Source organism: Alexandromys fortis, unplaced genomic scaffold (genome assembly GCF_014885135.2).
Source record: "Alexandromys fortis isolate MF-2015 unplaced genomic scaffold, M_Fortis_MF-2015_v1.1 scaffold_88, whole genome shotgun sequence".
Taxonomy (NCBI): Eukaryota; Metazoa; Chordata; class Mammalia; order Rodentia; family Cricetidae; genus Alexandromys; species Alexandromys fortis.
In genome coordinates, this window is record NW_026067961.1 from 7,705,687 (window position 1) to 7,719,218 (window position 13,532).

General features: G+C 43.4%; 1 protein-coding gene across 1 annotated transcript; it reads left to right on the forward strand.

Annotated features, from left to right (window-relative positions):
- The first annotated feature begins 217 nt into the window (after window positions 1-217).
- LOC126508252 (arylacetamide deacetylase-like 4) lies at window positions 218-13,246 on the forward strand. Its single transcript, XM_050153396.1, has 4 exons — window positions 218-385; window positions 3,902-4,118; window positions 7,070-7,133; window positions 12,472-13,246. Exons 1-4 carry the CDS (start codon window positions 218-220, stop codon window positions 13,244-13,246), a joined length of 1,224 nt encoding a protein of 407 aa, XP_050009353.1.
- The last annotated feature ends 286 nt before the right edge of the window (window positions 13,247-13,532 follow it).

The window sequence follows — 13,532 nt, forward strand, 5'->3', positions numbered from 1 at the left end:
TCTTTTTCCCTTTGTTCCTTGGGGAGCAGGTTCCTCTGGCTCCTGTTGACCTGTGTGGATATCCCAGAGGCTAGGTCAGGCCACTAAGTCAGGTGTAATCCGAAAGGAGTTAGTGGAGGTGGTAGGCCATAAAACTGAGTCAGTTGTTCCTAAGGAAGATCTTTGGGACAGTTGCTTCTCAGGGCCTCCGAGAGCAGGTTGTTGGAGCCTCGGGACCATGACTGCCCTGTGGCTGGTGCTACTGGTGAACTTGTCTACCTTTTTCCTGGGAGTCTTCATCTGGGCTGTCATTCAGCACTTTCTCATTGCGGAAATTCCCTCCGCCTTGCAGCATCCGGTCAAGTTCAGGTGTATGCACTGTATAGCGCTGTTCTTCATTACCATGGTGAGTCTGCTCTTGGGGGAAACCCTGTTTTCAGGGGTCTGTTGTGGGATATTTGATCACACTGGGAATCCCAAGATTGTGTTAGTCAAATAAGAATGTGAGGTCAAGAGGGAGAGACGGCAGCTATTTGACAGGAAGCAGACAGAAAGTAAAGAGGGAGTCAGAAAAATGAATAGAGAAACACGGAAAGTAGAAGGGAGGGGCTTCGAGTTTGTTGGTCCCCCTTGGATTGGAACAGTGGAAAAGAGATCTCTTTCTGAGATGCTGGGGAAGAGGAAAGGTCAGCTAGTTGCTCCTTAACCTTTCCAAGCTAACAGTTTTTCACCCTAGCCTCTGACTCCTGCGTCTTTCTTGGTAAAATCATTAGGTATAAAATTATACAAAAACAACAGGTTCTTCTGTGTAGTTTGCCTTTCTTCTTTTATTCTCCCCTCTCTCTATTTCCCCGTAATGGAGGTGTTACATTATTGGATCTTAGATACACAGAAACATCATGTTTGTCTGTATCCATCCCTCCTTCCCTTTCTCTTTCTTGTTCTTTTTATCCCTTCCCCACCTGTCTCTTGTCTTTGTTCATATATATATATATATATATGACAGCATTTCCTTAAGCTCAGGATAGTGTTGAATTCACTAAGTAGCCAATGGTATGGGGCTCCTAATTGTCCCACTGCCGCCCACCGCTAAGTGCTGAGGTTCTAGAGGTGGACACTATCATGCTTGGTTTATGAGGTTTTGGGGATCAAACCATGGCTTCTCGCATGCTAGGTCAGCACTCTATCCACTAAGCTACACTCTCAACTCTTCTTTATAATTTCTTTAGATAAGGGTCTCATGATTTTGAAGTGGTTATCTTTTGGCTCCCACCTCCTGAGGGCTAGGATTGGAGGCAGGCGTCGCTGTTAACCTACAAGATTCTTTTCTGAGGCGTGAAAAATGATTTCACACCCAGGTTCTACTCATGATAGATTCATGGCCCAACAGGTGTGACAAAACTTTCAGCAGGACTCCACTCCTTCCTCCCACGTACTCACTTCCAGGCATTTTGTTGCAGCGTTGTGAAGACCTTGAAGCCACGGATTATTTCTTAGCATAGTTCTGAGCAGAGGGCAGGTGTCGTTTGCTAATCAAGTCGTTCACGGGATGATGCATGTATCCAGCCTTTCAGCACGCTTGCACTGGGTGACTGGACTCTTGACTTGGCTTTGTTGCTAGTTGGGGATAGGGACAAAGGCCCATCCACAGGGACAGTAGGTTTGGAAAGGACATTTGGCCTTGCATGAGAAGCAGGATGTCCTGATCTTGATTAAAGATCTGTAGAGGCCAGACAGTTCATAAGTGATTGTGTCAGAGGGCAGCTACAAAGGAGGAGGTGGTGAGGAAAGGGGTGAGAAGCAGATGCAGCCAGGCTGCCTGATAAGCGTCTCTGTTCTGCTCTCCTGGGCTGGGAGAGCCCTTCGCTTACTCTGTGTGCATGCCAGAGTCTTCATCATCCAGGTAGGGAATATTCTCGGTCTTGTGAAATTAGTATACACATTGCGTGGCATGTGGTAAGGGATAATAAGTTTTGATATGTGACGTTACAAAAAGTAACATGACACTGTGCTGTTGAGTTTTTTTTTTTTATCTCCACGATGGAGCACACCTATCAGAATGAGCAAGCCTTGCTCAATACAATCATTGAAAGCTTCTGACCTTAACCCCTTGTTCATTTTGATCTGCAAGCTCTTTCCTAGAGGTTCAAGCTGTTTCAAGCCCTGGGACTGCATGGAATTGCAGGATAATTTAGAGCGCTGGAACGACAAATGAGGGTCTTAGATGGCTAAGTTCCCCAGAGACACCGTACTCTTCCAAACCTGTAGTACTTCCCTTCTACAGAGTCACACCTACATCACAGCTGGGGGAAATGTGAACTCTTTCTTGGGAAAACCAAGCCCACACAAAGCAGTACAATACTCTGGTGTATCTAATGGGTTTTGTTCCAGACACAGTCTTTTCAAGTTTCTCACCCAAGAACTCACCTCCTGAGGGAACTATCTCACTCCACCCATCATGAGCTTTATCTACACATGGGAGTATCATCTAATCATCACTTAAAAGACAGATTTTTTTTTTTTTTGATTTTCGAGTCAGGATTTCTCCGTAGCTTTTTGGTTCCTGTCCTGGAACTAGCTCTTCTAGACCAGGCTGGCCTTGAACTCACAGAGATCCGCCTGCCTCTGCCTCCCGAGTGCTGGGATTAAAGGTGTGCGCCACCACCGCCCAGCTAAGACAGATATTTTTTTTAATTATTTCTTTTATTTTTGAAATTATAATTTTATAATTTCCCATGGTGATCCAATACCAAAGACTTGTCTTTTAAAAATGTGAAGCAGCCCACTCCACTGGGTGGGACCATCCCTGAAGAGGCAGATGAGCAAGCAAGGGGGCAAGTCAGTGATTAGTTTTCCTCAGTGGTTTCTGCTTCAGTTCCTGCCCAGGTAAATGTCTTGACTTCCTGCCTTGGCTTCCCTTAATGATCAGCTATAACCTGTAAGCCAAGTAAAACCTTTCCTTCCCCAGGTTGCTTGTGGTCCACTTGCTTATCATAGTGACAAAGAGGGAAAAAGGACAATACATCTATTGTCCATTTGTGCTTTATCTTTTCATAACCTATTCATTTATCTCTTTTGCCATTCTGTAGGTTGAGTCTTTACTCGATTAAAACTTTCTTTTTACGTCTGTAAGGTTTTTTTTTTTTATTTCTTGAATACCCATTTGTCAATAGCTGGCCTTATTTCCAGAGACTGGAGTATTCTGCAAGAAGTCTTTACCCACGCCTATATGTTTCTCCCACTGCTCCTTGTAATATTTCTACTGTTTCAGTTCCCACAATACAGTCTTTGCTACATTTGGAGTTGACTTTTCTAGAGTGAGGTAGGGATCTAGGGCCATTCATTAACATGGGGATAGTCAGAGTTCCCAGAGCCATCTGTTGAAGATGCTCTCCTTTCTCTTTTTGTCACCTTTGTTGAAAATTAGGTAGCTGTGACCATGTGGAGGTATATTTGGGTCTTCTACTCTATTCCATTGATCTATTTATCTGTCTTGTGAGGAGGCCATCTCAAAACAAAGACAATAAAGTTTCTACATGAACTTTGGTTGAGAGAAATAATCAAATTACAACCATATCATTAACTAATCTGGATGTTTTGGTTAGAAACTCTGAAAACCCACATTCTTCCTAAGCAGAGTCCACAGCCAATTGTAGACATGTGAGTCCATTGTATGTGCAGAAGTCAAGAAACAATGAACTAATTTTAGCAACGCTAAGTGGGGGCGGCATCTACATGCCTACCTTATAGTCTCCTATGTCTCACTTTTCCTCCTCCTCCTTCCTCTTCCTCTTCCTCTTCCTCTTCCTCTTCCTCTTCCTCTTCCTCTTCCTCTTCCTCTTCCTCTTCCTCTTCCTCTTCCTCTTCTTCTTCTTCTTCTTCTTCTTCTTCTTCTTCTTCTTCTTCTTCTTCTCCCCTACAGGGAAATATATTAGAGAAGCTGAAAATTTGCTCCATGCCCAGGTTCATCCAGTGTATTCATGACTTAGCAGCCATAAAGAAGAATCATAATTTGATTGTGACCAACATGTACTTTGGGGCAATCCCTGTGAGACTATTCCAGCCCAAGGCAGTGTCCTCAAAACTCCTACGAGGCATCATTTTCTACCATGGAGGAGGAGCCATATGTGGTAGTCTGGGTAAGTAGCTTCTGCATTGGGTGGAAGAGGAAAGTCCTCATGTCTGTTAGAGTCTTTCATAGGTTCCTATGAGGACCTCTTGGGAGGGAGTTAAAAGTAAGTAAACTTTTAGGGAGAATGGCTTGAGGGCTTGGAAATCATAACATTCAATGACATGACAATGTTTCCTGGGTAATATAGTCTTAGTCCAGGTTTGGGCAGTACTACACACTAGAACTCTCCCAGAATGGATGTGACATTTCCCTTCCCTTCCCACTCACAACACTGGCTATTCCTATCTGTCCTATAATGACCCCAAGTCCATGTGTTTTCCTTAGCTCTGCTGGATCACTGTGCTCAAAACCCATCCATTCTTGATCACTATTATCATCTCTGCCCCCTAAAGTTGTTTCCTTGGTATAACTATCATTCTTCAGTTCCATCATCATCTCCAAACCAGAAGGACCCAGTGCTTATCACTGGTGTAATTCAACCTCCCCAGAGTCCTTAACACATCTCCCAACTGGTCACTTATGCCTCCTATTACCCTTTCTGAGCTGTAGCTGTGAACTTCTCAACACAGCAGGAATCCTGGTTGAACTTACCTGTGGTACCCACCCTTTTCCAGAGCTTCACTGCCCTTGTTCACTCTTCACTGTCATCAGCATCACCTTCTTCCCCGAGATGCTATCATTTTCTACTGCAGATAATGATATTTCAAAATCTTAAGCAAGAATGGCTCAGTAGATATCTACTGAATATCTACTTAGCCCCAAGTCCTCTCCAGGCATAGGGGACACACTGAAAGACAAGTAAGAACCAGCCCACAAATTTTGGGTCTGTACATCAAGGGGGAAAGCTAGACCACACGGGAGAACACAAATGAGGAGGTGGTTTCAGATATGGGTAACACAGGAGTGGAGTAGAGAGTAATTCAAAATCATAACACCGCAGCTTCTCTAATCATACAGTCGCTCCAAGAAGGTGATATTTGAGACCAGGATGAAAGGATGGAAGGAAGCAGTTCTTCTGAGCTGGGGCAAAGCCATGTGAGATAGGTTGGGGATCTGGGTGAGGTGAGGGAAGCTTGAACCTCAGCACCCAAACAAAGGACTCCAGAAGCTCAGTCATCAAAGCAAATAATACTGCATATTAATACAAGATTTTTAGAAAGCTTTCATGCAAAAAAGTAATAAAAAGAAATAAAACCTATGAGAAGCTGTGTATCTAAGTTTATAAGAGGGCAGGTGACTGAGGGCTGAGTCACCTGTGCAAGTTGGAAACAGCATATTTGAACTTTCGTTGCACCTGTGTCTGCTGTGTTCCATGGGGAAGGAGAGAGACAACACTTGTGGGTTCCAAAGTCTTTAGGATTTAAGAAATCACGACATTAGTGGAGCTGCTGACTGATCATAGTTGTGCAACAAGGACTCAGGAGCCTTATTTCTCCGGGCAGCCCCAAACAGGGGCAGACATAGGATTTATGAGTACAAACCCCACAAACCCTTGTTGTCAAGTCACAATTACAGTTTTCACCAATCAGGAGTCAAAGATTAGGGACTTTCCTTGTTCATTCCATCATTGTCAGCTGACGTAAAAGGTAAGTTTTTAGTCTAACTTTGGCTAGAGAGGCTGACCGCCCCACTCAGCCGAGACTGCCCCATGTATTGGTTCCAGTGTTTGCCCTTTCATCCACGCTCCCCTACGCCCTCCCCCACTGTCCTTTGACAGTGGACAGGTATAGAATATTTGTCCACAGAAGCAGGGTTCACTCTGCTGCTATGACAAACACCATAACCAAAGGTGCCTTAGGGGAAAGCAGGATTTGTTTCATCCTACAGGTTATACTCCATCATTGAGGGAAGTCAGAGCAGTAACCCAAACAGAAACCATGGTTGAGCACTGCTTGCTAACTGGGTCTCAGGCTCATGCTTAGCTAGCTTCATTATGCCATCCAGGACTACCTGCCTGGGGAGCGACCCTGCCTACTGTGGGCTGGGCTCCCCTATACTGAATAAGCAACAAGAATATTCCCCACAGACATGCACACAGGCAAATTTGATCTGGGCAACCATTCAAATGAGACTTTTTCTGAGGTGACTCGAGGCTACATTAAGTTGCCATTTAAAGTTACTGAGGATACTTCCAATGTCCCTGGTGCATATACCCACCTAGCAAACCCCCTGAACATTGGTACTAACTAACTTAATTTAGAAAATCCCAGTGCTCGGCTGGATGGGAGGTATTACACTCCACTAATTTAGCACCTAGGAAGTCGAGACAAAGGGATCACAAGTTTGGGTCTGCCTGGGTTATATAGTTAGGACAAAGACACATACAAACAAAACCACCACTCAAGTAGTTAACAAAGTAACAAAGTGAAACTAAGACAAGATAGAATCTTCATGGATATTCATTAAGAAAATGAAAAAAAATAATTTTAGTGACTGAATCTCCTCCCTGGAGGTGCTTCTGGGTTATGGTAATTAAGAGAGTCTAGACTTCTGTCCCAACGCCAGACAGAAACTGGACCATTATCAACTGTACACTAATCTTAATGGAACTGTCTACTAGTATAAAGTTATCATCTGATCATCATTTTCCTCCTCATGAATGTAAATCGATGAGCCTAGTAACACTCCAGGGCTGGCTCTGCAAACACATGTAGTCTTAGGGACATCCATTTCAGAACCCCAATCATTCTAAGTCCCTAGTTTACCCATACTGCATAAAATTCAGTGATAAAGAAAGTGAGCCACAAATTCCAACTAAATCTTGCTATTCAGAGGTCTGGGAATGATGTCTGGCTTTGCCCACACAGAGCTGATAAGGTTACCTCAGAGGAATCAAGAATAGGGAGATAGACAGGACCTTATTTTCATGTCTATCATGACTGTTGATATTTCTGGGATTGTGGTGGGACATGCTGGGCTCTTGATCACGCTGCCTAATGCCTGGGTTCCTCTTTGCAGACAGTTACCACAACCTGTGCAGCTTCCTGGCCCAGGAGACAGAGTCGGTGGTGCTGTCAGTGGGGTGAGTGGCCTGAGACATTTGGTAGTTTATTTAGGTGAGGGTGCTTTGGGGGGGCACAGATTTGGGTGACTAGGCCACAGAAAGGGATCCTGGCCTCTTGTACATGTTCCCATGAACATAGCCACAACACTTTCAAAACAGTAGAAGTCTAAAAATATATCCATCCCTGGGAAGCACACTGGTGAACTGTAACAGAAGCAGCATAATACCACAGAATACTGGTCTCCTCTGGAGGAATATAGAACCATAGAGTAGAGAACTGGGAAGGGCACACTGTGATGTGAAGGGACCCAGGTAGCGTAAAATTAGAAGAGACACTTTATGTCCTCTTTGGGGAGTTAAATTAATTAAAGTCAAAAGAATGCTTTCTGGGATACACAGAGACCCCCCAGGAAATTCAAAATGTGGAACGAAAGAAAAAAAATGACAAATATTGAACTCAAAATGTCTCTTTGTTTGGTGGGATGATGTTGACTTTGGTTTTAGTGGTGCAATCAGGGTTGGCTGGTGGTCAAGGTCAATTGAAGTCATGAACATTGTTGGTTGATAGCTATAGTGTTCCTTGCAACAACAACAAAAAAATATTCTTGAACTTTTGGGAGCCAGCAGAGTCCAGCTCTACCGGCTTCCAGCCAAGGTTCAAGTCAGTTGCCTCAGCATAGGGAAAGAGACTTAGAAAATTTCTAGTCTGAGCAATGAGCTCACACACTTGTAGCTCTGGCCATGTTTCTTTTTACTGTTCTGTTTTAATTCTAATTTTCTTGTCCTAATTGTCTATAATTTCCTACCTTTAATTCTCTGTCTCAATTCTAATTCCAATTTCAATTCTCTGTTACAAGTCTCTGTTCCAATTCATTCTTGTCCTAATTATTCTACATTCTTTTTTTTCTCTTCTTCTTTATTTACCTACATTCAACCCCAAAGAAACATACAGAAGCCTACATTAATTATAAACCAGTTGTCCTATTATCTCGGGCTTCTTATTAACTCTTATAACTTATATTAGCCCATAATTCTTGTCTGTGTTAGCCATGAGACTTGGCAACCTTTTTAGGTGAGGCAGCCACATCTTGCTTCCTCTGTGTCTGAATGACAACTGCAAGACTGAACCTTTCCTCTTCCCAGAATTCTCCTGTTCTCCCTGCCCTGCCTCTACTTCCTGCTGGGTCACCCCGCCTATACTTCCTGCGTGTTTATTTAAAATACAAGTGATAGGGTACAGACCATTGTACCACAGCACTCCTGCCTCCCCCTCTTTTTAAAACAAAAACTCTGAATCAAATCTCCTTTGGTTAGCTTTTCTCCTGACCATTATCAAAAACAGCTTGTAACCAACATTCTAAACAAAGGCAAACATCCACAATCCTTTTTTTTTTGGGGGGGGGAAATGTGGGTGTAGTTTTTTAGGCTACTTCCTGCTGATGTGGGGGGGGGATGCTGATAATCTTATGGGTACCTAAAGAAAATTTAGAATTTTGGTCATGTCCTGAATGGAAAATTCTGTGAGGCTTGATCATCTCAGCCAGTAGTCTTGAAACTGTCCTTTATGCATAAATCAGAGGTAACTCCAACAGAGGTACTCTAAAATGTTGGATCATCTGGAACATCTGCTCCTATTGGATATTCTTCGGGGGGGGGGGTCTTCCTTGATCAAACCTGATTTTTCTTAGTCCAGAATGAATCCACAACATTTCATTTCCTGTGGAAACAAAAACAAAACCTCTTCTCTAAAGTAACATACCTTCTGACTTACATTTTGAAGTCAAGACATTTTCAAAATACGTATTAGATTAATACAGCAACATTTATAATCAAATATCTTTTAGCAGCTTTTGCTTCTTCCTCAGCCATCAAACAATTTAAAGACAGCACAATAGCATTATCCTGACTCTCTGTGCATTTTTCATCTTCATGTGGCTTTATTTTAAACTCTATTTCTTGTTCTTTTTCTTTTTAATGTTTTGGTTTTTTGAGACAGGGTTTCTTTGTGTATCTTTGGCTGTCCTGGAACTCACTCTGTAGACCAGGCTGTCCTTGATCTCACAAAGATCTGCCTGTATCTGCCTCCCAAATGCTAGGATTAAAGGTGTGTGCCACCACACCTTGATCCCACAGAGATCTGACTGTCTCTGCCTTCATGTGTTGGGATTAAAGATGTGTGCAACCACACCCACCTACTCTCTTTCTTTTTTATTTTAAGGACTTTATCCTTATTCTTTTCTTTCCCAAGCCTAAATATATTTTTAAACACCCTGTAAACTGTTTAGAGGATTTTTCTTCTGAAACTATCTTTACTGTATCTCTTTTTTTTTCTGACCACATGAGTCTTTAATTTGCTAAGTGATATGGCTAGGATTAAAGCTGTGACTTTGTTGGCTGGATCTGGTCCATTCCTTAGCTTTCTGAGAGTCTGTCCTCAAGGCAGAGGTACTGGCCAGAGCCAATTTTTTTTTTTTTTTTTGCCACAACTCTATGCCATTTCAAGGTCCCTGCCACCACCAAGAAGTGTGCTGTGAGCTATTCATAAACACCATTTAAGTGTTTGGTGGCAGGGCCTCTTAAAAGAGCTGCAAGGTTTTGCAGCTAAAGCTATGTCAGGAAATATCTCTTGTCTCTAGCAAGCAGAACAAACCCAAGAAATTGCTGCTATCAAGAAGCCAAGCTTAATGCTGTTAATTACTGTTAGAATTACTTCCCAAGCTCTCTCAGGATTTCTGTGGATGCAGTTGTCCACATGTTAGGCACCATTTGTTGACAGACGTTCTGTCCCACCAGGTCCCACATCCATTTAGTCCCAAAGAAATACACAGAAGTCTACATTAATGATAAAGTGACTAGCCTATTAGCATAGGCTTCTTATTAATTAATTCTTACGTCTTCCATTAACCCATCATTCTTGTCTGTGTTAACAACATGGCTTGGTAGCTTTTTTGGTGAGGCAGTCACATTTTGCTTGCTCTGTGTCTGGCTACCTCTCCATCTGGGTGACAACCGTAGACTGACTCTTTCCTCCTTCCAGAATTCTCTTGTTCTCATTGCTCCACCTCTACTTCCTGCCTGGTCGCCCTGTTTATACTTCCTGTCTGGCTACTGGTCAATCAGTATTTTATTAAACAAGTATAAGAAACAAACCTTTATAGGGTAAAACCATTGTCCCACAGCAGTTTCTGTGTGGTTATTTCAGAGCTGAGCAGCCAAGAACAAACAAGCAGCCTCCTACAATAGCATAGGAAGGGTAACATCTTTGTAGACTCCAGGGACCTTCTCCTACCTGGATGCCACAGTATCTAAACTTTCAAAATGGGACCTTACATCTCTGAGATCCCCTTAATGGAACTACAGAGAAGTATGCAGGTACTTGGCCTGAAATCTTAAAGGGAATTCCTCAGTGGGGCATTGTAGATACTTACAGAGTTCTGACTCATGGACCAGGGAAACTGTGCAAGAATAGCAAATGGAGATGCTCAGCTACAGAAGGGGCTTGAAACTGCCTGGGGACTGCTACGAGCTAAAGTTCTGAAACTGCCAGTCACCTATCCTTAGCTTCCCCCCTTACCCAATCTCTCTCCATCCTTAGTACTTCCTTACCCACTCCTCCTTGTACCTCCCCCCTAACTCCCTTTTCTTCTTTTTCTCTCCCCTTCCTGACATCCCTTTCCTGGAAGCAAGGTACCTTGACTCTAAGTGAAGTCTTTGCATCTCCATTGATGGGGAGTGGTGGTATCAATCATCTCCATGGAGTCATTTTCTTCTACCAGGGGGGGATATTTGTGGTAGGTGAGGAGCTTTTCCAACTGTGATTACTATTAATGAATAAAGAAACTGCTTTGGACCTATAGCAGGGCAGAACTTAGGTAGCCAGGGAAAGCTAAACTGAACGGTGGAAGAAAAAAAAAAAAGCAGATTCAGGGAGGAGCCATGGAGCCACTGCCAGAGTCAAACATGCTGAAACTTTGCTGGTAAGCCACTGCCATGTGGCCATATACAGATTAATAAAAATGGGTTAAATTAATATGTAAGAGTTAGCCAATAAGAATTTAGAGGTAATGGTCCAAGAAGTGATTTAATTAATGCAGTTTCCGTGTGATTATTTTGCATCTAAGTTATTTGGGAAGCCAGGAACTAATTAGCGGCCCCCTTCCTCCCACACTGACTCTTTAGGGCTTCACAGCCCTTGAGTTCTGAAGTGGATGGTGGCAACAGAGAAGTAGGAGCCACAGAAGGTGCCACCTCTGGGGTCACAGTCCTCCTTATGCATGCCTCTAGTAATTGGAATTTTAATCCAACGGTGTTGAGGGTTAACAGCTCCTGTGTATATCTGTAAAGTCAATGCCCCCTAGGCTTTGATAACACCTATGCTCTAGTTCTCAGGCTAGTCTGTCTAAAACCTCTGGCCCTTAAGGCAGCAGTTACTGCTTCTGTTGTTTTCATTTTCCTGGTTTTGGCCACTGCTGCCCATCCCTCCTCTATTGTCTGCTGTTGTCTCCTTATGCTGTAGTTGCCCACGTGTCTTTGCTTCTGTTCTCTGCTCCCAGTTTTGAAGCTTCACTTCTGATGCTGTCAAGGCCACTTTGCATTTTTTTTTGTGCTGTTAAGGCTTCTGGCTGCTTCCAAAGGTCAATGACTCCCACTACCGAGGTGCCCAGTGGTCTTTGTGCCTCTGCCACCATTTCTGTCACTACGTGATGATCTCTTTGCCTCTGGACCTGCTGCAATTCTTCTGCCAATCAGCCAGAGCATTGGCGAAGAGGCTAAGAACTCTTAATTATCAAGTCCAGTTACCCCAGCCCCGAACACTTTTATTTGTTTCCAGGAAAATAAACATTAGAAAATTCACTTATAGCAAGACCTTATGTTAATAGTATTTTATTGATAGCTAGTGTTATTAATAACAATGTTATCAATATGACATTGACATAAATTTTGAAGAGCAATGGTTTTGACAATGCTCGGTGGACAATGCCTGAGACATCCGGGAAAACTCAAATCCTCAACCTGTCTTAGTGGGACTTAGCAGGGCTCCAGTCACCTTCTCTGGGTCTTTGCTGGGTGTCCTATTTCCTAAAGCAATTGTTTTGAGCTTGCCTGATGCTCTTAGGGGCTCACTCATCTATGAAAAGCAAAATGTGGGTTGGAATGAAGAATCCTAGCCTCCCTGACTCTAGCAGGTTCTTCATGTCCACAGAGGAAAAATGAGGATAGTCATATCTGTTAGGGTCATTCTGAGGATTTAATCAGGGTTTTTGTTCAACGAGAGTGGAGGATTCTCTTCGAATGGCCTCCAGTGACCCATGTGCACACACACATCACTGTATTGTGTTTGTTTATTTCTTCTTAGGTACCGCAAGCTTCCTGACCACTGTTACCCTTCTGTTCACAACGATTGCCTGAGTGCCACGATTCACTTCATGAAGGGCCTAAAATCCTATGGGGTAGACCCCTCCCGGGTGGTAGTTTGTGGAGAAAGTATTGGAGGTGGCGCTGTGGCCATTGTCACCCAGGGCTTGCTCAACTTCCCAAGTCTTCCTAAGATCTGTGCTCAGGTGCTTATTACTCCAGTTACACAGATCATCGATTTCCGATTGCCATCACATCAACAGAACCAAAATGTCCCATTCCTCACCAAAGACCTACTCATGACATCTGTGTGTAAATACCTGGACATTGACTTATCTTGGAAAGATGCCGTAGCTAGTGGCACCAATGTTCCCCCAGACACCTGGGAAAAGTACAGGAAATGGCTCGCTTTTGATAACATCCCCAGAAGGTTCAAGAGCAAAAGCCTCCTGCCTGAGGTTCCAGAACATTTCAATGAGGCTGCCTATCTGGAAACCAGGCATACTTTAAAAGCAGAAATTTCACCTCTCCTAGCAGATGACCAGATCATTGCTCAGCTTCCCCAGGCATTCCTGGTGAGCTGTGAGAATGACCCCCTCCGGGATGATGCCTTGCTCTACAAGAAGCGCCTGGAAGATGAGGGTGTCCCTGTGACCTGGTACCATGTGGAGGACGGCTTTCACGGATGCATCGTTTTGTTTGATAAGCAGCCTTTCTCTTTCCCCTGCTCCATGAAAGTTGTAAATGCTGTCATCAGTTATATAAAGGGCATATGACAGTCACTCCGGAATCTGAGGGTGGAACAAGGTGAGAACTATCTGTTCTGGGGCTTTTCCTGGTTTTATTTCGTTGAGTAAGGGGATGCTTAAGCCGTTCATGATCCAAAAGAGAAAGACTGGGTGGAAGCAAGAACTTGTTGGCTTTGTATTCAAGAAAGACAACTCTGTGTGTTTCTTTTTAGAACTGACAGCATCCAGCGTTACAACTAGCAACACTCTCTACTGCTTGATTTACTTGAAATAAATGTCAAAGTGGAAAGAAAAGTCTTTCAAATGTTCTGAA